General features: G+C 34.6%; 2 protein-coding genes and 1 long non-coding RNA gene across 6 annotated transcripts; 1 reads left to right on the forward strand and 2 right to left on the reverse strand.

The window, feature by feature from the left end:
- Positions 1 to 3043: 3043 nt before the first annotated feature.
- On the reverse strand, positions 3044 to 9035 carry LOC108220999 (uncharacterized). 2 transcript variants are annotated; one of them, XR_010291867.1, is made up of 3 exons: positions 8950 to 9035; positions 6451 to 6565; positions 3044 to 6324 (listed from the first exon to the last, which is right to left on the reverse strand). It is a non-coding gene; the product is annotated as an uncharacterized LOC108220999 (long non-coding RNA). The 2 variants fall into 2 exon arrangements; XR_001806841.2 differs by lacking the exon at positions 8950 to 9035 and adding an exon at positions 7246 to 8935.
- Positions 9036 to 9568: 533 nt separating this feature from the next.
- Positions 9569 to 14818, reverse strand: LOC108220541 (exosome complex component RRP45A). Of its 3 annotated transcripts, none has more exons than XM_064094758.1 (9): positions 14511 to 14815; positions 14119 to 14323; positions 13686 to 13781; positions 13470 to 13584; positions 11925 to 12005; positions 11618 to 11806; positions 11259 to 11512; positions 10522 to 10580; positions 9569 to 10018 (listed from the first exon to the last, which is right to left on the reverse strand). In XM_064094758.1, the coding sequence occupies exons 1-9, from the start codon at positions 14557 to 14559 to the stop codon at positions 9810 to 9812; spliced, it is 1257 nt and encodes a 418-aa protein (XP_063950828.1). In that variant the 5' UTR covers positions 14560 to 14815; the 3' UTR covers positions 9569 to 9809. The 3 variants fall into 3 exon arrangements, 2 of the variants coding, with proteins under 2 accessions (XP_063950828.1, XP_063950827.1); XM_064094757.1 differs by having other exon boundaries at positions 14119 to 14328; XR_010292573.1 differs by lacking the exon at positions 9569 to 10018 and having other exon boundaries at positions 10517 to 10580; positions 11259 to 11366; positions 11447 to 11512; positions 14119 to 14328; positions 14511 to 14818.
- A 5027-nt stretch (positions 14819 to 19845) lies between these two features.
- Positions 19846 to 20668, forward strand: LOC135152847 (protein MAIN-LIKE 1-like). The gene is made up of 3 exons (XM_064093972.1): positions 19846 to 19941; positions 20028 to 20555; positions 20645 to 20668. The coding sequence occupies exons 1-3, from the start codon at positions 19846 to 19848 to the stop codon at positions 20666 to 20668; spliced, it is 648 nt and encodes a 215-aa protein (XP_063950042.1).
- Positions 20669 to 22964: the final 2296 nt, after the last annotated feature.

Genomic DNA, 22964 nt, shown 5'->3' on the forward strand with positions numbered 1-22964 from the left:
AATCACAGGCCGAACCCTACAAAATAATAAATGCCTCGCAAATTGTGTTGTGTAATTTAGTAGTACTCTCTCCGTTTCAATGCACTTTGAAGAAAATTTGTTGTTTCAAATTATTTGTCCGCTTCAATTTTTAATGCAAAATCATAATTACATTCTACTCCACATATATCTTATTTATATTTCCTAGATCAATCTCACTACATATATTTTGATTATTTAATGCAATTAATTTGTAAACAACCACTTTTCTTAAACTGTGTGATTTTTTTAAAGTGTACATCTAACTTGAAACGGAATGAGTACTTATTATAAAGGTATTTTTATTTAACCCTTCAATTCTTTGGAAAAAAAGTATCAATACTTAAACATCGTTTTGCCTAGCATATCGCTGCTCCTTCCTTCCTTTTCGTTGTCTTGTTTGATTTTTCATGATTAAATTGATCAAATTTTGATCAGTGATGAGTATTTATTTTATAAGACCTCTAAAAATCAAAAAATACATCTTAAAATGGAATAATGTAGATTTTAGTAATACATTTTTTATAAATTTTTTAAAATTATTTAATATACATGAATTTCAGTTAAAATTTAGTCAATTTGACCATAAAAAATCAAACAAGGTAAAAGAATCGGGACAGAGGAAGTATATTTTTTCCCACGAGAAAATGAAATTTCATTAATCCAATAAATCATATATAATTACATCAATGAGTTCCGAATGGGCGTTGCTCACTTGTCAAATATATAACCGGTAATTGAATAATTGTATATCTCGGTAAATAAGGAGCTATTCTGAGCGACAGACCATTCAACAAATGTTAGAGACACACTTTGATTTTTTTGAACTCGGACAAAAGCTGTTTGCACTCGTTTATTATTATGCTAAGTAGGGCTGAGCTGAAAAGAACTCAAACCGAAATTGAAGTCAGTAAAAACTGATAAAAACCGAAACATATAACCGAGAAAAACCGAACTGATTATTTAAAGAAATCATGAATATTATTTATTTATGTAATTCTATAATAGATATATAGATTAAATTAATATCTCATAGCGTATTTTGGGCCTAGTGGGATCATGGTGGCCAAGTTTTGGCTACTAACTCCTAAGACTGTCTGGAGCCTGTCCAGGCTCTATACGGAGTTTTGGCGAGGCTCTAGCGGCCCGAGGTAGATTAAGTTGGGGCGATGGTATGCCTAGATGGATGATAGACATACATGGGTGGGTGATGTCGTTCATGTGTAATTTATCTTTGTTTTGTATTTTATATTTTATGTTTGTGGTTTGTATTGAACAATTGCATATATGTGTGTGTATGTAACCCCATTTAGCTGAGTTTATGATCTATGACTTCACAAGACTCATGACTTAATCCGACTTATATGATAAGCTGGGTGTTTAAAATATCTGTTTGGTTAATTTTGACTTATTAATAACTTGTGAGTTATTGAAATTAGGGATGAACACGAGTTGGGTTGGCCGGGTTAGTAGTAAAAATTCAACTCAACCCAATATAATCATCAGTTTATAAAAATCCGAACCCGTTAACCATGAAAAATATTTCCAACCCAACCTTATTATATATACGTCGGGTAGGGTCGGGTCAGGTTGGGTTGATCGGGTTTATTTTCGATTGTCTCGCTATTGTTGCATATAATTTTCTAAAAGTCTTCTCATACGAGTTTCTTGAAAGTAGCTATTTTTGAAAAAAAATCAGCTACGACAACATATAAAAAAAATGAAAAGCTGTGTTTAATTCTATTGTAAATGTTCAGCATACTTGTTAGTTTGTTCCTGATATTTTCCTTCATTAAGTTATTGACAGTGTATCTTGCATTGCAAAAAACTGGAGTATAGCAGTTGGTTCAACTCTTTATACTTGTTTCTTTAACATTTACGTGTGACAATGCTTATATTGCTTATATTGTAATAAACAACTAGTTGTCCAGCTACTTCAAAGTTTTGGTTTGATCATTGAAATTATTTATAATTTTAATATTATTTATATTTCTAAAGACTATTTTAAACGGGTTGGATCGGGTTGGGTGGGGTTGATATTGTAAAAACCCTAACCCAACCCAATCTATTCGGTTAATAAAAAACGAACCCAATTTTTTTTCGGTTTAGAACAGTTCGGTTTATTCGGCTGAGATAAGGGTTGGGTTGGGTCGATTTTTCGGTTTAATCGGTTTTTCGTTCACCCCTAACTGAAATATAATAATAAAATAAAAGTGATTTATAGAAGAACTTATGTCTTACGAGTTACGAGTAATTTAATTCAAATAAAAAGTTGAAAATTTAAGCGACTGAAAAAAATATCTCAAACTATTTTCTAACTTTAAATCAGTTTCTAACTTATTTGTGTTTTTATTGACTTCCAACTTTGTTACACAAATAAACATTTTTCGATTTAAAAAAAAAAATGACTTAAAAATCAAGCTTTAAGCTCAGACAAGTGGGATCTAGACCTCATGCCTTTCGTGAAACTTTAATCGAATTTCTTAATTTACAAAATAGGAAAACAACGCACTATATATATATATATTATTTTTTTTGTAAGGTCTACATACACGTAGATGAATTGTATCGAAATACAATAAACCACATCCGAGATTTCTTTCTTTCAAAAAAGTTTATCATCTAACCGAAAGTCATGCAAGCATAACTCCGGACGCTTAGAAAATAAAATTTAAATGAATAAGAAAAGAAAACCCATGGTCCCGTAACTTCCAAAGTATCCTGAAAAAACAAACCAAACAATACATAAATCAACATACGAGAATGTCACACACATATAAATTTAATTAAAGTAAAAATAGAAAATCTAACAAAAAGCAAAACAAAAATATATATATATATATATATATATATATATATCAAAATAGATAGAAAATAAAATAATATAGAAATATTAATTAATTTCTAACCAAAGGAAAATCCTTTAGTTAGACACATAAATATCAAAATTTAAGTGAGGAATAAAAACAATGGTTAAAACATAATTAAATATAATAATTATTAAAATCGTCCCACTCCACCGTAAAACAACGCACTATATTGAGTACGTAATATCCACCATTTGATATGTTACCAATCAATAACCCGGAAAAGGTGCTCTTGTCTAATTGGGTGCGGAAGCTGTTTTTTTTGAATAATTACGTTTGGAAAAATGTTAGATACTCAAAAGTTATTCCTCATTTTTTTTTCAAATTTTAATTGACAGTATAGTTAATTTCACCCTCTCTAATAATAATGGTCCCTGTAAAATTTTTACCCAATTAGAACCAGTCATCTGTCTGTCACTTTATTTAGAAAAAAATGAAAAAATTTGGGATACGTAACATTGCTCATTTAGGACCCTTATTTGAAAAATTGGACGGATTTAGAACTTACAAACGAGTATTTGTTCTACCAAATATCGTATTAATAAGAATTAACCCTAAACATGGGACAATAAGAGATAAACCTTCTGTTTGAGCTATCTCATCTCATTACTCTACCAGAAACAAACATCTACTTTGGCTTCCATGATTTAAACACGAACACTTGGATATAGGAAAATAAATGCACGACAGTGAACATTAATAGAAAGACAGAAATTATCAAAGATTGGTATCTGCCGTCCCACTCCACCGTTCCTAACCCGAAACATGCCAATGCTGTTGAAGAACATGTTCTGTTCATGTTCCAGGGCTGTGTACTCATGTTTTCAATCCCTCTCGATTGCATCCTTCCATATTACATCTCACACTATATAAATACATAATCTCCATAACAAGCTTTTACCCTACATGTCCACAACTCTTAAAAATCTCCTTCTCTGCATTTAGTACAGTCCATCACATGATATGCCCATGTGTCTGTAACCTTGCTTCATAATCGTTATCATCTATCAGCTCTCGTTTCTCTCTAGCCTCCGCCGTACCCATCTGTCCTCAAATCCTAAATACTATTGCTTATCTATGTCTTGTTTGCCCCGTTTTAATTTTCCAAGGATTTTCTAGGCAAACTCCTCAATTATTTGCACCAAGGTAATTGCAGAGTAATAAGCTGAAAGCAACTATAGTGTCTAGAAATAATTGAAGGGTGCAAGTCACTTCATACAAGGATCCTTCAACTAATCATCTAAATTAATTTTGTGATAAATAATTGTTCTATATTTTCAAAGCTTTTTGCTATCAATTTACATTGCCCTGTGTCAATGACCGCATGACATTATATCATTATACGAACACTATCTTTTGACAGAGTGATGAGTTTATATTAGCACCAACGCGTAAGTTTTAGTTTTTATTCAAGCCACCACACATAAAAATAGTAGGGTTCCCACCCAGAAAACATGAATGAATAAGATGAGGCAACAAATTAGGAAGCAGAAAGGTAGGGCCAGAGAGGAGAGTGTGGCCACTGGCCAAGATAATATCAATTGAAATTCGAAGGTACCGGTCCAAAAAAGATAACAAGAAAGGTTCGGATCACTCACCGACAGTAGTGAGAGTCACTACAAACGGGCTTTAACTCTCAAGAAAACACTGGCCCAAAAGGGAGCTTTCTATCTGTCAAAAGTGCAATGGTGGAAATCCCAGATGATCCCCACAATGTCTAAGACGTGGGTGCTGGCTTTAATAACCTGGGTTCGCACAGTGTTCCCCTGAGTTAAATTTGAGACTGGCACATGGGACTATTCAGTTTGCCACCAGACCGACATTAATTGGGACAACTAATTTAATCTGACAGTGTTTGTAGATGGTAACTGGAGAACACTATAGCCCATTTGCTATGAAGGGGTCACCACAACTATTCTGTGCGTTCGAAATCATAGAATACGGGCAACTTGCTACCGTTACATGTATTTACACACATTACACACACAGGCAAACAGAGGCTGATCCAGAAGCTAAGTGTGTGGGCTATTCATTATAAAAAAGCAAAGCAGACCAAAATTTTCAAGGAAATGTCAAAAAATAGTTGTTATATAGATAAGTAATAAGCTAACCTTAATAGAGGGGCTACCGTTTACCAAGCATCATTAGAGGTCTTTGGTCTTGTATTGCGCAGGTTCTAATCCTGCATAGTAAGCTTTAAAATGATATGTTAAATTAGAGAAAACTGAAATTAGGTGAGAGATCTGGACCCCCTCGCGAGTCCCTGCATGAAAAGAATCTTGGATTTTATGCAATTCTAATAAGCATAACTCAGAGCAAGCAAATTTTTGGCCAGGAGGAATAGTGGAAGGGGACATGGTGAAGTATATTAACTCGCTAATTACTTGAAAGTTAAAACTAACAGGAAGATATGGATTCCTGTTTATATAGCTCCTTTCATAAACAGTGCTCGCCACAGCATATAGCCCTTTAGGCACAATTAAAAGGATATAAAATCCCCCACCCCCCGGGCTACAAAGGGTGAAGATATGTAAAATGTTAAATCTAATTTATGTGATGGCGCCTGGCTGTAAGTAAAGTCGGCCAAATCCACATCAACTGAAACATCACTAAACTTCAGGAAAAGATATAGCCTTTCCAAGAACAATAATTTTACGTTCAACCTAAATAATATATCAAGGAATTGACCAATTGAACAGCGAAAACTCTGACAAGCCAACTACATACACTGTATTTACTAAGTAGAAACAAAATATGTTTTGACTGCAATGGATATGTGTTAGTTGTTGGGGGTGTGGCGCATGTCAATAAATTTTTAGTGCTGGTAACACTTCTTATCCAGTTTCAAGTACTGTTAAGACAAGAGAGCCTATAAAGCTATAAAAGGAAGGATTAGACTCTCGGGCCTGTGTTTGTCATTACCCAGCCTCCAGGCTCCACAAATGTATGAATTCCTGCTTTGCAGTAATCAACAATGCCACTCAATGAGCCCCAAGTAACTCAGAACCACAGCAAGCCTGACCCAACTCCTCACTATATTAGACAATGGCTGCTTGCCCCACACGTAAAAGCATAGAGCTTTTTCCATTGAATAGGGAAAGCCTACAAGATTCTAGGGTTCATTATGCTGAGACAGTGGAGTAACCCAAGCATTGATTAATTTACTTGGCTGTACTTTCAAAGTGAAACAATATTTTTCTCCACTGAGTTTACGCGTCTGTGTATTTATGGATATCAACATTGAATATGAAAGCTTGTGCTTAATCAGCACTACAAGTCTATAACCTTGACTGGACCCCTTGAAAAGAAACATACCGGATACCAACTGTGCTAGAAATATCCACGCCTCCCATACACTCGAGGGTCCATCTTTGACATGTCTCCGCCACATCAAACGGACAACTGTCAACAACTTTCAGCAGAATAACCAAACAGACCCCTACAACAATTCCCAGAATGAAAGAGATTTTAATAGCTTTAAAGAATTTGGGAAAAAAAGAAAAGAAAAAAAGAATCGACATCAGCAATCAGCATCGTGATTTATAACTTGCATGGAGAAGCATACCCAAAATCCTCTTCAAATCTTACATAAATGACTTAAAACTTTGGTATGTTGCAGATATTTTGGTAGCTGAAATATTCATAGAAAAATATTCCGAGCAGTAGGAGAATGCAAACATCTGCCAAATGCGTGCATAAAACAGAATATCAGTGCAAGTAATCAATGAGAACAAAGCCCAATAACTCCACAAACCGGAATTTTAACTGAAAGCTAGGCCTTGTTATGATACTAACAGTATGATCTATACTCAACACAATGACCTAAGTCCAAATTGAATCATACTATGCAACTCTAAACCTAAACAGAACCAGAGTACTAAAAACAGGAGATCCACCTATATTGCTTTTAAAATGCATTATCATCTAGATGTTGATAAATAAGAATTTTCGATAGCTTGGCTTTTTGCCTTCAGAGGTTGTAAAAAACATTCACAACAGTAAACATATTTTTCATAAAGAACTATTCTACATAACAAGGCTTCGTTTCTGAGTTCAATGACTCCAAGCAACTCTGTGTATTTTATTCAGAAATTTTAATTTAATCTAAGTTTAGGTCAATTTTTGATTTTGCTATTTGCAAAATGTTTTGAGCTACTGAATGACACAAATTATGATCCACATATATGTGTGCTCATAATTTCTTTACATTGCCTTGACAATGTATCTCTTATAAACATAGAAATAGTCAATTGCAGAAACTCAAATCACTTGCATTGGTGGATTTAGCAGGATCTAGAAATGAAGCATTGGCTTATTAATAAAAAATCCCAGAAGTTCATCTATAGTTTGTGTATCATACATAACATCAGACTCCTCAGTGATGGAGGTAGCAATTGTAGGAAATGAAATATTCTCAGGTCTCAGGGTAGTCCATGGTGACAACCCACATTACCAAGAGCCTCCGTCCTGCATAATGCTAGAATTGCACAAGAAAACATGTGACAACTAGTAATATCATGTGGCAAAAACTGACTGCTAACTCAGAGAAGGAGTTCGCAGAGCTCAGCAAACTTTACGAGAATGCTGATACCTAGATCTCTATTATTGTAAGAACTCTCTGTTCAAATTTACGGCACAGCAAATCAAGTCAAGTTTAGTCATGCTCCTCACACTGATTTCCACTATATTCAAAATTTGATTTATAAGAGTTTCCTTGTCTTAAGAACTGTCACAAGCAACCAAAATTTTCTCAAGTCGATTTTACATCAACCCTAATTTATCAGACTTTATGGTCGTTGTAGAAGGCACAACTCTTTATGCTTCATAAAAGTCATATTTCCAAAGCCTTGCTCTATTCAATACTCCGATATTTTTTCCTTAGAATCTACAGTTTGAGTTGCATTCTCACTTATTCAATATTATGATTGGTACATTAATATCTAATAATACAATCCCACACCAAGTTGGTGTAGGATAGAAAGTAGGCCATGGAATTTGTATAGGAGTTAGCCTAGCTAAAATTTGCTGCTATTCATACTGTTCTTTTATCATATCTCCTCTATCTACATACCTGCATCTAATGAAATCAAAAGTGCTTGACTATTGGCTCGTTAATTAAGCCATGGACTGTTTATATAAGTAGTCTCCATACTCTGAAAATCTGCCAACGATAGTTAGATTACCAAAATAATCCCTCCCCTCTACATTGCCCTTTGTTACAACTTACAACTTTAACTCAACGTCTCAACCTGTCTGTTTTCATATTAACCTTGGTTACACATTGAACAATTGGTTACATCAAAGACAGAATCCAAAACTTATCACAAAGGCCAAGTCGGTTGAACCAGACAGACAAATAAATTTAAAGAGAAAGAAATGGATGTAAACTAGCTGAAAATGATATACTACTTAGTAGAAGCTGACCCACCTCAAAAATCTCAATGTCATGCAACAATTAACGACATTTTGAGCCTTAGCCGAGTGGTAATATACTAATATCTATTATTCCCTATATTTTTAAATGGACGTTTGACATTTTGCCACACGTTTTGAAGGACATCGACTGTATAGCCAGAGTTATTATTTTTAAAATTTTCTTTTTCTAAATAAAAATATTAAACTTATATTTTAATTCACAAAAAGAAAATTTCGAAAAGAATAATTGTGACTATAAGGTCAATGCATTATAAAAACGTCAATTATTTGAAAACGAGGGAGTATTACAATTGTGTACTGCATCCAAATCCAGATATACAGTGCCTTCAACAAATACATTGCTGATCTTATAAAACAGAAACCCCATAGCAATCTACCAAAAATATACAGTGATCAGCCTTTTAACTAACAAAAATATATAGTGTCATTTCGTTAAATATAACATAGGTATTGAAGAAAATGTAGAAAATCAAAAATTTTATCTACTTCATAAGATCAACTTAGCAACGAAAGTTCTCCAACAATTATACAAATATAAAATATGAAGCGTTGTGAAAAGAGACATACAAAGCATAGGATACATACAGTTATATACAGAAAAGAGACAGAACAAGTTGTCGAAGCTAACCTTTAAAAATGTTACTACATGAGTATTCACGATGGTGCTTCACACTCGTGTCAATTGTGTCTGTATATACCAAAGTCCAAACAAATGAATGTACAATGTATAATATTCTAATGGGTTGTGATTTTTTTTATATAAAATAAGCATGGTTCTAAAAATCGGTAAATCACGATTAATCATCGATTAATCGATGTTCCGTAACTTGCCGAATTGATTAAATCTCCGATAAATCCAATTAATCTCTGATTAATCTTTAATCCTTGAATTCACCGATTAAATCTGATTCCCGCTTTTTACGACAATGATAATAAGTAATTTAATAATCACAAATTTCGAATGTTTTATTCTATTAAATTTATAAAAGTTTATTTTAATTTTTTATGAGCATATAAATAAACAACTATTACATTTTGAATAAAATTTGTTTATAACATTTTAGTGCAAAAATGCTATATTTACTTCTTATTTTGAGCAATATTTTCCGGAAGAAGTCATTTCTCTCAACTGTTTAGCCACTCTTCAACAATATATGCAACTCGAACAAAGATGCTGTCTTCCCCAGGATTGTTTAAGTGCAAGTAATAATAGTAATTAAATTTCTAATGACTTGATCTTTTCTGGATAAAATAACTTTCGTACTTGATAGATCATCAAGAATGCTTTAAATATAACTTGTCACTAACTCTATATATACCGCAGATATGCGTTCCCAGAAAACATTGTAATGCTCCTTTACACCAAGAAACTTTCAAATTTTAAACAACCTACTCTCATCATGCAGCCATGTAACCAAACTTGTTCAAACTTGGCCTCAACTCGAATAGGAGTCTGTTGCCAGAACACATTTCCCATTTTCCCTTGAATTAATGTTGGGAAGATGCCTTCCTCCTCCTCCTGTGCTTGGGCTTTATAGCATCTATCAAAGTCTTCTCTTCATTTGTTTTTGATTTTGTATTGGTTGCTTCTTTTGGTGATATATATGAATTGTCATCAACAATTGGTTGGTTCGGTTCAATATCAGTGGGCTCGTCGACTTTAGAGTCTTCAAGCTTCTCAGTAGGTGCTAGGACTACTGCACACCATATCACAACAATTAACAGTTCAAATTAGATTCATCATTAACATACATTATGGATGGAACACCAAGTACTGGTCAGCAGGCCAAGGAAAGTACTTCAATGACAAAACCCTAGTCTGTTGAATATCTTTCTCTACACTAAAACAAAAGACGGCTGATGTCATCAAAATGTGTCGCCTTTTCATTAAATGGATGACATCAGCATTCTTATGTGTCAATTGCTCATTAAATCTCACTTTTAAATTAATTATTCTATTTTTTTTCTAAATTTAAATAAATATAATTATACTATAACCGAGCATCTCCCTAGGGACTGATCTAGTAATAATACAATGCAGCCATGCAAGAAGCTAAAAGAACATGTTTAACTGTATAATTCTGAAATTACAAAAGAGATGTAATTCTATTCTAGGCTTAAAACATCAGCCAATATGAACCAGGTTATAAGAGATTGCAGATCGTTGTAACGTAATTTCCTTTTAGTAGCAGTGTTGTACCTCGTGAAGCAAAAGAAGCTCTTAATGCATCAGGATCAATGCCCTTCGAATGTGGGTCCCTAAAAATGAGAAACGTATGTAATGTTAGTGGTTATATTAATTAAGTTTATGGCTTGATGGTAAGTTTCCAACAGAGTCAATAGTTTTGTGATATAAAAAATCATTTTTCCTAAAATTTGACGGAATAGTTAAATTCTAATATCAAGGTAACATTAGTGATAATAAGAAAAATATTTATAGTCAGTGGTAGGTTTTTAAACAGGTCGATAGTTGAGTAATAAAAAAAATTCATTTTCCCTAATCAGAATAACTAATAAAATTTTTAATGATAAACTCATGCACACATAACACTCGATGATATCAAGAGATCACCAACTGTCCACACGTAACTAGGTGATACTCAAGAGATCACCCACTCTCCACGCACTCATTGATGTCTAATTCAAGCCTACCTCAACTTGCAAATCTTGTTTCTATTTATACTCATACTAAGATATTATTTGTCCCATTAAATCCTCTCCTTGATTTGTAGCGTTGACAACTATTCACGTTTTTTATGTCCTGTGATGGCTAAAATTCTTCTACATATCTTTTTTACATACAAGTCTATCGGAATGGAGAAAATACTTTTATTCAAGGTGAAATTTAGAGTTCCCAGTAACACAAGACACAAGAGATCACATTGGCTAGACGCTTGCTTAAATAATAGCAGGGTGTAATATGAAAAAAAGCAATACCAGCTAGAAGGTCCACCAATGAAGCTCTTAGCACTACTATCTCTCTTACTAGTTCCTTCTTTTTGTGATATTTGACCATCAACTTCCATACCATTGCCTTGAGCAACCCTGCTGTCCTCTGACAACTTTAGTCTATTCACATGATTAGTAGAAAATTTTACGTCTACTTTCTGAGCTGTTTCACTCACATCAATAACTGATGAGTTATGACGTTTGATCTTCCTTAGTGATCTTTCGGTATTGAAAGATTTAACCTAAAGAATTCATAAATTAAAGAACAGGTTAATGCCACTTATCCAAGAGCTGAGTATCGATATCACCTCATCCAAATAAAACATTCTCCAACATCAGAAACTCACAGCATTCTTTATAATATTTGTTATGTCGCCTGCCTTCACAGAGGCTAAACGCAAGCACTGCATGATGACACTCGGTAAGACACCCACTCCTCCCGCTTTCTGAATAGCACATACATCCCCATTTGTATTAAGTGTAGCGGTCATACTACCGCCCATAACAGCCTCTTCAAAGTAAGTTGGATCAATTACCTAGAAGCCAGTTACATCATAAGCTCTAATCAGCACAAATTTGTAGAAATAAATCTTTTACTGAGCTTAGAGCAACATCATAGGGAGAAGAAACAAACTTCTAGAATAGTTAACCTACCACAATATTCTCTTCACCAATAAAACCAAAGGTTACTGCTATAGGAAGATGGTGTATTATCAATGGAACTGGCTCCCTCACCTGCCAAAATCAACATGATAAATACCTTGATATAGTAAGCTTACATCTTACCCCTACCCAGACCCTGCTGGGTATGTTTGATTTACTTGCTTCATAGAAAGATAAGCCCATAATGTATGTACTGCTTTTTAAAAAGTAAAACACTTATATCGGTACCGGAAACACCATTAAAACACTGAATCATATGCAACAAAACATGATCCATTTCAGATTTATGGCCAGCGATAAAAGACATCCTTGTTAAATGAGCTTGGAGGATCGGTATAGCTTTCCATTGAAGAGAGTAAATCTAACAAAAGTGATTTTTTTTATAGGAGAGATGGGGGAAAGAAAACAAGAGCCAGCTTATCTTTGTTGAGAAAAATAATCCCCAAATATATTTCCGACAACATAAGATTAAACAGTGGAGAGAGCGAGAGAGAGAGAGAGAGAGACAGAGAGCATGATATATTGATATACAACAGAACTAATATTACATGAACAAGACAATAGTTATCACTCTGATTCACCAACATTTGAAGTGCTCTATCCAACTTAATGGAAGAATCCGAACACCAGCCAGAACAAAATATCATGATACTCGAAATTCAGATAATAAAGGAGATAGGCGGAACATGAGGCTTGAATAACAATCACCTATATACAAAGTATCATCTTTAGTATTAAATTTTGAACATGGTGAACTTAATGTTTAAGCAAACAAAGACACTTATCAAACCAATTACTACCCTCCCACCATGGCTGCTGCATTTGCAGATGAAACTATGGAACAGGAGAACAATAGTCATAATTCGCAATTTGACCAAAAGTTGCGCTTCAATAAATAAATTGCAGAAAGTTCTACTATTTTGGCACAACTTTTATACAGGAAACAGACATGCTAGTGATCCTGAGTTCAGAGCACCACGTTATAATCATTTTCGATACAGACATGAATGAGACCAGCGGAAAACCTTAACTTTAATTAGCTAGATATCACCCAACGCAATTATTTCCACGTTAGCAAATAAGTATTGATAAATCTAGTTACACAATTGCTAGTGTAACATATACTTCAAACTGCAAATCATACTTAGAGCAAGTCCAACACGTTAGGTAAACGAACTCCTTATCTAAAATTTTAAGGAATTTGGTACAAAATGGTGATCGAACATTATCCTAGTATTTCCTATAAGAATTAAGATACTCTTCTCATTCCCTATTTATAAGGAAGCTAGAGTCGTGCCTTATATTTTTTGATGCAATCAAATATTTATTTTTCTCCTTGACATAGTTGAAGTTCAAATTCATTATTATTATTGTTGTTGTCATAATGAGCAGCAAGTATAAGGATTGTTGTTGAAGTTGATATACAAAACATCATCGTAAATTACTAGGAGTCCTATTATTTATAATATATGTAAAGAACACACTAGGGCACTGTTGGACTTGCTCTAATTTATCTACAAAACTTCAGGGGCCAACCTCAGGTGGATGTACTATCAACTCCTGACCATCTTCACCTCCTAGAGTACATTCAGGCCTCCGGAATGTTGACAAAGCAGCTAGTGCGGCAATGTTGGCAGCATCAACAAGATTTCTGTTCCATTGCGAAACAGAAAAAAAAACTTAATGGTAAGCTGTAAAACTCATTAAAGAAAAACAAATAACTGGATAGCAATTGTCTTTAAGACCACATACCCCCCATTGTCTAGAATGTGAATGTCTATGCGAATGGACCACACTAACTTCCCGGTAACAACACAAAGTGACTCTGTGTCTACCGCCATGCTTTCCCTACAAAATACCTACTCATAAGAATACCTAGTCAAAAAAAAATCACGCAAACATAAAGTGTATGCTCGGCCATAGAATCTAAAGGGACTGTTGTTAAAAAATAAATATAAATAATCGACTGAAACACTACAAACATCATCGATTAGTGGATATTATTTGAATAAGGAATGGTACGACAGGTATAATATTCTTGTATGATACAAATAAAAAAAAAAGAACCTTATTCCTTTTCTCCAATGTTAATATAAGCTGACAATCTCCATATGTTCCTTAAACACAGTCAACTAGGTCATTCAATTCAAATGCAGATCAAGGCAAAAACAACATACAACGATACCTTAAACCCCGGTCTATAATACGCCCCAACTCCACAGCAGACTCTCCAGGCCTCCCAGCCTCAAACGAAGGATCAGCCATCGGCGAAAACTCAGTATATATCGAAAGCGTCCCTTCATTAGGCCTATCTCGATACGGCTGAACAAGTTGGGAAGTCACAACTCCCATAACATGAGTCTGGCCTAGTTGCACCTCCGACGAGCCATCTTCACTAAAAACAAAAATCATAACCAACTAATAACCATAATTTAACTCCCACAGTAACCACATTACTTACAACAAACAATTGCATTACAGTGAACTGAAAAATGCAATATAGATATACTGGAGAACACGGTTTTCGATATTTTTCAATTTAAATTGGTTCTCGTTGGAGCGGAACTCTAAATATACCTTCCAAACTTGATAATGAGACGTCTATAGTCAAAAGGGCGGCGACCATCAACTCTTAGGTCAGCAAGCAACGAGGTTTTGATGAATTTCTTCTCATTGATTGTCATACGCCATGTATTAGATAATCTTTGCTCCATTAATCTGCGTTATATATCTGAAATTGAGGCGTGATTGATGCAACTGTAGTGTAATGTATGTATATGAAAGGCATAAACCTTAATTGGGGTTTTGTAGTTTGAGGGGGAACTTTGATTTTGATTGACGTCGGGTCGGGTAATTCCTCTTTGTTTTAAATTTTAATTGATGATGATGGAAGTTGGAACCCGTTCAATTCTATCGATAAAAACATTCACCAGAGTGATGAGGAAGTTTGATTTTATTTTTATTTTTATTTTTTTGAAAAAATTTTATTTTTATTTTTAAAAAACGTGATTAGAGATTTCAATTAAAAATATCGTGTATCGAGACTTGACTGTAACAGACTAATAGTATACGAGAGAATTTTTTATATATGTATTTTTCTTTAATTCTGTTCTCATCCTTATTTTTTACGTCACAGTTATATACTCCAAAAAACAAAAAGAATAAAAATATCAACCCAAAGTACCTACTACAAAATCAACTAAAATGTCATATGAGATATGATCACTGAAATAAAATATTGTTCAAAAATACCAAAAAAAAAAGTATATACCTTATTTGATTAAATTTCTGAGAGACTCAACTCGAAAAACAATATATTTTATATATAAGATATTGTAAAGCAAATCATTTTATAAATTATCTCTAATACAAATTATCATTAAGTTCGAAAATTCTGAAAAACCATATATGCTCCATGAAATAAAATATATTACAGATTAATAATTTATTTACCACTTAATTCTAAAAAAATATAAATGCGCAAAATTTCATAAAATAAGCAATTTCTTTTTGCATATAAGAAAAGATAAACATATGCTATGTAGTAAAAAATAGTATATAGATATGAGAAAGGGTCGTAGAAATAAGTCACTATTTACTTAAAGATAATGGGTCAAACATGATGAAGCTAGCTAGCAAAATACAATAAAATTTATAAACTAAAAATATTGTGAGCTATTAATTAAATTCATTATTAATTAATCAAGGTTTGTGTTTTGTGTAAAAGCACCAAGGGTATTCCATATTATTTTATTTGGTAACAGAATATGAAGAATTTTGGTATATCTCTCTAGTAGTTCGGCGAATATAAATACGAGAGATTGACTACTTTTCAATTAAGAGAATTTAATAATTTTGAACAAGTATTAGCAAAAAAAATTTATACAACCGAATTTTAAAGTCAAAATTGACTATTTAAAAGCCGGATCAATTATCTTGTTGTAGAATAATTTGATATTAGTATGGCCGAACACAAAAGTCAAAATTGACTATTTTAACGTAGCATATACTCCCTCCGTCCCACCCAATTGTTTACATTGGGTTTGGGCACGGAGGTTAAGAAATATGTATAAAGTAGTGAAAAAGAGGAAGAAAAGTGGGTGAAGTGGTGGGACCCATCGATTTTTAATATATAAAAGAGAGATAGTGGAGTAAAAGTAGTGTGAAAAGGAAGGAAAAGTGATAAAGTGGTGGGACCCATTAACTATTTTGGGAAAGTTTTGTAATGTAAAGAAATGGATGAGACGTCCAAAAGAGGTAACTGTAAAGAACCTGGTGGGACGGAGGGAGTAATAACTTAACATTAGCGTGGATCCATTTCATAAATCACAATTAGAGTATGTTCAACGGTGTTATCTAAAATAGTGGGCTAAATTGAACATATTAGCCGTTTGTTTAATGGAAGCAGAAGCTGCTTCCGGCTTCTGCTTCTTTTGATCCGTTTGTGTAAAAAAGTAGAAGCACTTTTAAGAAGCTGAGAATGTTAGCTTCTCTCTTACAGCTTCTGCTTCTTTTCCAAACACTTTATTAACTTATTTACTTCTCACTTCTGTTCTACTTATCTAATTTAAGCAAGAAGTCACTTCTTTAAACTTGCCCAAACGGCCCCATGAAAGTGTTTGGGAACAAGAAAGAAGCACTTTGAAGTTGCTTCTGTTTTTCTTAATCTAGTTGTGTAAAAAGCCAGAAACATTTATAAAAAATTGAGAATGCTATCTTTTGTTCCACGACTTCTACTTCTTTTCTAAACACTTTAATCACTTATAAGTTTTAGCTTACTTCGTAATTCTAATCCACTTCTTTACTTTAAGAAAGAAACACTTTTTTAAGTTAACCCAAATGATCTCTATGTAAAATTTGTTTCGATGATGTTAGGTATATTAGTTGGTTATATTCTGAAAATTGTATGTTTTGATTTTTTATTATTATAAAGAAAATATATTATTTTAATATAATAATAAATGATGCGAAATATTGTTACATATGTTTAGTGAGGTTGAACAAATATTGTCAAGAAGTTGACAGACAATAATAGATAAAGATTTTGTTATACTAAAGTGATAAACTTTGTATATACTCCCGTATTTATGAATCGGTTTGGGTAGTGTGTGCCCATGGGCACATGCTAAGCGCAGAAATTATTGTATTTGGGAGATTTTGATTGGTGTGGTTGGTGTATTTGCAGGGGGGGTCCACCATTATCATGAGATAGGAGCCAATCAAAATGATCCAAGCACAAAATTTTCCGCGCTTAGTATGTGCTCATGGGCACACCATAGAAAAACCGTTTATGAATATGGTTTCACATGTCACGTAGATTCTAGCGAAGGAGTTTGTGGGGGTTAAAAATGTTGTCAGAATGTGAAATATAAACTAGTATTGAATTTTCTATAGTGTGTCCGTGGGCACACAATAGTCACTAACTCTCATGAAAATACTAGCTTTTGATTGGTGGATGAGTAATAAATGTTAATGATCCTCCTGCATTCACATCAATTTCACCAATCAAAACAAGCCTTTTTCATGAAATTACGTGCTTATTGTGTGCGCTTGGGCACATATTAGAAAGACCGAACTAATAATATAAGCAATATTCAATATTAAAACCCTAGGGGCAAGGCGGCGAGGGACAGTAGTTCTAAAGTACTCCTGGACCATCTCTCTCACATTTTGTAAAACTGGACCCGATTGGCCCTTTTTGTATCTTGTTCATGGATATCCAGTACTTAATTATTGAATTTCAAAACTGTTCCAACTTGCCTACTCCAGATTCTGATCCCCACTGATATACAAAGTTACAAACTGCTACAATAGCCCAAAAAAGAAAGAGAAGAAATGTCTGTGAAGATGGACAACATCTATGTATACTTTCTTATACTTACATTTAGTAAACAGTCGTAGAATCCAGTAATCCCTCTTTTCTATTCATTTTCATATAGAGTACGTTTGGGTTATGTTAAAATAAGTGACTTTTTGCTCGAATGGAAGAAGTGAAGAAGAAGTGAGAATTAAATAAGTTAATAAAATGTTTGGAAAAGAAGAAGAAGCTCTGAGAGAAAAACTAGCATTTTCAGATTCTTAAAAGTGCTTCTACTTATTTACACAAACAGATGAAGAAAAAGCACAAGTCAGAAGCCGGCTTCTGCTAAACAAACAAGCACATAGTCATTTTGGGCTCCCTTACAAAAGTAATCAGTTCAAACGTAAAGTTTTCAAAACTAACCAGCCTACGTTCAACTTTTCAAAACTAACCAGCCTAATTCATTCAAAGTCGGGCGACCCAAACTGAGTTTTTTCCCGTGTACAGGTCGCCCTCGTCAGGGGCGACCCCCATTGTCTTCTCCACCGTGCAGGACGCCTTCCCCAGGGGCGACCCCTGCTGTAAAAACATGACGTGGTCGACCCTATCACGGGCGATCACCTGTCCAACTTTTTCACTTAAAAACCCAGCCGAAGCCACAGAACACACACAACAGTCACACACAAAATACACACAGCATTCATACGGCCGAAGTGAAAGAAAAAAGGAGAAGAGAAAAGAGAGAAAAGAGGGAGAAGAGGGAGAGAATAGAGGTCGCCCGAGGCTCACAATCGAGATTTAGCGCGGCTTAATACCAAATCAAATCCGAAATCTTATTTAAGGTACAATCTCGATCCTCTCTAAATTAGTGTATATATATATAATGACTTGATTTGGATTAATTTGTTGTTTGATTAGCTTGAGTTGCATGTTATAAGATCGGTTAGTTTAATGATTGTGGCTTGAGATTTGTTATTACATTTGGATTTTTAAATTTGTTAAATATTTTTAAGATTTATAATTGAAATTAAGGCTAATTTATAGATCTGATATGTTGGAATTTTAGATTTTGTGCATGTTAGATTTGTAGGCAGTAATTTAATTTAGTTGGAAACAAAAATTATAATATAATATTCGAAATAAAATCAAAATATTAAGAGCATAAAATAATTGATTGGAATTATTTGAAATATGTTGGAATTTTAGATTTTGTAGGTAGAAATTTAATTTGAAATGAAGAGAATTAAATTTGAAATAAAATATAATATTCGAATTAAAAATATATAAATATATATATATATATATATGCTAGAATAAAATAAAATATATTGAGAATTAAAAAAATTTGAAATAAAATAAAATATTCGAATTAAAAAGATATTAATAGCTTATATTAAAAAATTCGATTTATATTAATATTATTAGCATAAAACAAAATTATATTAAAATTCGATTTATAATAATAAAAATTTGAAATAAAACAAAATAATCGAATTAAAATAAAAAATTCGAATTATATTAATAAAAATCTTAATTATATTAATAAATAATTCGAATATATTAAATTTTCTATAAAATAAGATATATATGAAATTTTGAGAATTAGAATATTTATGAAATTAAGAGAATTAAAATAAATAGGAAATTCGAACAAAAATTAATTTAAGATACGATCTCGATTCTCTCTAAATTAGTGCGTATATATATATAATGACTTGATTTGGATTAATTTGTTGTTTGATTAGCTTGAGTTGCATGTTATAAGATCGGTTAGTTTATTGATTGTGGCTTGAGATTTGTTATAATTGAAATTAAGGCTAATTTATTGATTTGATATGTGTGCATGTTAGATTTTGTAGGTAGTAATTTAATTTAGTTAGAAACAAAAATTATAATATAATATTCGAAATAAAATCAAAATATTAAGAGCATAAAAAATTGATTTGAATTATTTGAAATATGTTGGAATTTTAGATTTTATAGGTAGAAATTTAATTTGAAATGAAGAGAATGAAATTTGAAATTTAATAATATTATGTTGGAATAAGATTTTGTATATATACAAAAGCTTTGAATTCGAATTATAAATATATTTGAAATTTGTTGGCACAGATGGATCCTGCAGCTTATCATCCCGGGCCGGTCAACGGCACTTTGTTGACATTGCAGGACACGCATAGGTCCACTTTTGTGTGGAACAGTAGTAAGGTAATGACTTGATGGACTGCTGTTTATTAAAGTTAATGTTTGCTTCACTATAAACTGCTGACAAGTTCATGTATTTTTAATTGCAGGACCTTCATGATCTTAGAGTCAGGACGAACTTCGGTGAGTACTGGAATGTAGTTGATCAAACCAGGCCGCCTCAGGCGATAATGGATGATATTAATGATGCGGGCTTTGAGTGGGTGTTCAAGTTGGGTCAGGTCAAACATGACAGGGGCTTGATCACTGCTTTTATCGAGAGGTGGCGTCCAGAGACGCACACTTTTCATCTACCTTTCGGGGAGGCCACCATTACACTGGAGGATGTCCATCACATTCTCGGGTTACGAACCACTGGCCGGCCATTTATTCTACATGGCTTCACCACCACAGCTCGCCAGAGGAAGGACATGATACGCGATCTTCTTGGACTGACTCCCGAGCAGGGTGATGTGAGGAAGAACTGCTTGAGGATCGGTTGGTTGATTGGTAACTTTGGCAATTGTGCCCGGTTGGACGAGGCAGCGGAGGATTTTGATGCGCAGACTATCTTTCACATCAGGGCACACCTACTATGTGTTATTGGATCGTTGTTTCCTGATAGCAGCGGGAACTATGTGAATCTCAACCTCCTTTGGATGCTACGTGACTTGCAGAGCGTGGATGGTTATAGCTGGGGGAGTGCTGTTCTTGCATACCTTTATAGGAAGATGTGCGATTCCACCCATAAAGTCGCAACCGACTTCGTTGGATACGCCACGTTAGTACAGGTACGCATTTACTATCATTTTATTTATCAAGTTTTTCTTCATATATATTTTGATGTGCACATATATGTATGTACCTTCACACTAGGTGTGGATATACGAGCGGTTCCCTACATTAGCTCCCCGACACACGGCCACACCCCTGATTACCTACCCACTTGCGCTAAGGTTTGTAATATGCTACTCTTCTCGTAATCGCAATAAGTTTGTATATCCTCCAGTTTGTGCACATGTACTAGTTCACACGTATAATATAAACATTTTGTTGTAGGTGGACAGGGCCGTTTACCCGTACTGAGGTGCCGCACGGTCAGCGTCGTATCACCCGGTACGAGCTGGATAACATGATTGAGGCAAATTTTCGGTGGAGGCCGTATGCAGATTTAGATGACGAGCATCAGCCTGAGTATGATTTGTACCTGCGTTGGACTGCTACTACGCCTTTGATGTACATGGCCTATGTCGAGTGGTGTTATACTGATAGGGTGACGAGGCAGTTCGGGTTCGTGCAGGACATACCCACATCCTCTCCACGTGCGAATCATAGTAACCTGCACGACATTGTGAACGAGGCCATTAACTGGGAGGGCGCCAGGGAGTCTCACACTCGTCTATGGGATAGGTCCCTTGACCGAGCTCTTACATCTCCCCCACTCATGTTTGGCGAGGGTTGCACTGCGGCATACATGCCTTGGTTTCTTGCAGTGACACGTAGATACATTGTAAACCCTGTCTATTGGAGGACTGCAGAGGCTTTCCAGGGCACACAGGGCGCCACACAGGCACTGGTAAACTCCCTTGTAACTGTTCTTCTAACTTCCTTCCATTATTATGCTAGCTTATTTCTATATGTTCTGTTATAACTATTCTTCATCTGATTATGTCTTCACATGGCTGTTAACAGGAGGATCAGCTTCTAGATATGGAGAGTGCCATTGACCCTGCTACCTTGGATCTTGATCGGGCACAGAGGATTGTACAGGGGTTGTTAGGACGTTTTAGGGGTTCAAGAAACCCTAGCAGACACATAGGACGACCACCAGTTACACCAGTTGAGCCGGAGGCAGGCACGTACTACACTCACGTGGCCAGTAGTAGCTCAGATAGGGGAGGTTGGTCACACCTGGATGTCACTTCTTCTTCGCCGGTTGGGGATGTAGCGGGTACTTCTAGGGCGGATAGATGGGGCTCCTGGTCCGAGTCGACGGTCCGGCCATCTACATATGCAGGGGATGACTACGAGGGTGGTCCACGTGGCTTTACGGTCAGATTAGAGGATGACTAGGACATGTCTGCTGAGGGTCAGTCGCAGGAGTCATACCAGTTCCAGGATGCAGATGCTTATCGTCCTGACATGTCTTTCCTGAGGGATCAGTACACCACACCACCGCCAAAGGTCCCGGTGCCGTCATTTGCTAGCCAGTCCTACATCTTCGGGGCACCCGCGTTTCCATTCGCACCGCCACCAGTGAGGTTCACTCCTACTCCTATACAGATGTCCACTTTTGCTTCGTACACTGGTGAGAGTAGTCCATGGGCGCCCCCCAGCACAGCAGTACCAGGGCACTCCGAGGCCGAGGAGCAACCTGAGGATGGGCATCGACAGCAGCCACCTAGAGCTGCGAAGGGAAAGGGTCGAAGATGTCACACTGGAAGCCACATCTTCGGCCATAAGAAGAAGTAGGATTTCCCTCGTATGTAGTTTGTTTATGGTTATGTACCTGACCATGTACTCGTACGTTTTTATTTCTTGATCTGATTATGTACTCTTAGTCTAGTAGATCGGTTGTTACGTTATTATGCAGTTCTTGTGCTTTTCTTCATTCTTATGTCATAATGTTTTATAATGATTCAAGCATTGAAATTCATATGGACAATAAAGGAAACCTAACATAACATAATAAACGACAGAACACTAAAACACATACACATGTTGATCTTTCTCGAAACCAGTAAAACTGACTTTATTTTGACTAAACTTTACATATATCAAATAACTGAAAAAAATAATATAAAATTTATCAGATGTTATATGTAACTTTCAGATTTTAAATGCAACTTTCAGATTTTAAATTTATCAGATTTATATGCAACTTTCAGATTTTAAATTAAATTTATTGGATAATCGGAGATTAATCAGAGTAATTAATCGGATCATTAATCGTAATCAATTTAATATTATTTTTTTAATTATATATATATATATATATTAATATAATAAAAACTACTTTAATTTATGTGTTTTGTCATTTCCGTGCC

This window comes from Daucus carota, chromosome 5 (genome assembly GCF_001625215.2).
Source record: "Daucus carota subsp. sativus chromosome 5, DH1 v3.0, whole genome shotgun sequence".
NCBI classification, from domain to species: domain Eukaryota; kingdom Viridiplantae; phylum Streptophyta; class Magnoliopsida; order Apiales; family Apiaceae; genus Daucus; species Daucus carota.

Coding starts and splice junctions, on each gene's coding strand:
- LOC108220541 (XM_064094757.1), bottom strand. CDS start 14,647: ATGGAGCAAAGATTATCTAATACATGGCGTATGACAATCAATGAGAAG. Junction 11,513..11,617: donor CAAATATTATAAAGAATGCT/GTGAGTTTCTGA, acceptor TGAATTCTTTAG/GTTAAATCTTTCAATACCGA. Junction 10,019..10,521: donor AGCTTCTTTTGCTTCACGAG/GTACAACACTGC, acceptor TATGGTGTGCAG/TAGTCCTAGCACCTACTGAG.
- LOC135152847 (XM_064093972.1), top strand. CDS start 19,846: ATGGATCCTGCAGCTTATCATCCCGGGCCGGTCAACGGCACTTTGTTG. Junction 19,942..20,027: donor TTGTGTGGAACAGTAGTAAG/GTAATGACTTGA, acceptor TTTTAATTGCAG/GACCTTCATGATCTTAGAGT. Junction 20,556..20,644: donor CTGATAGCAGCGGGAACTAT/GTGAATCTCAAC, acceptor ATACCTTTATAG/GAAGATGTGCGATTCCACCC.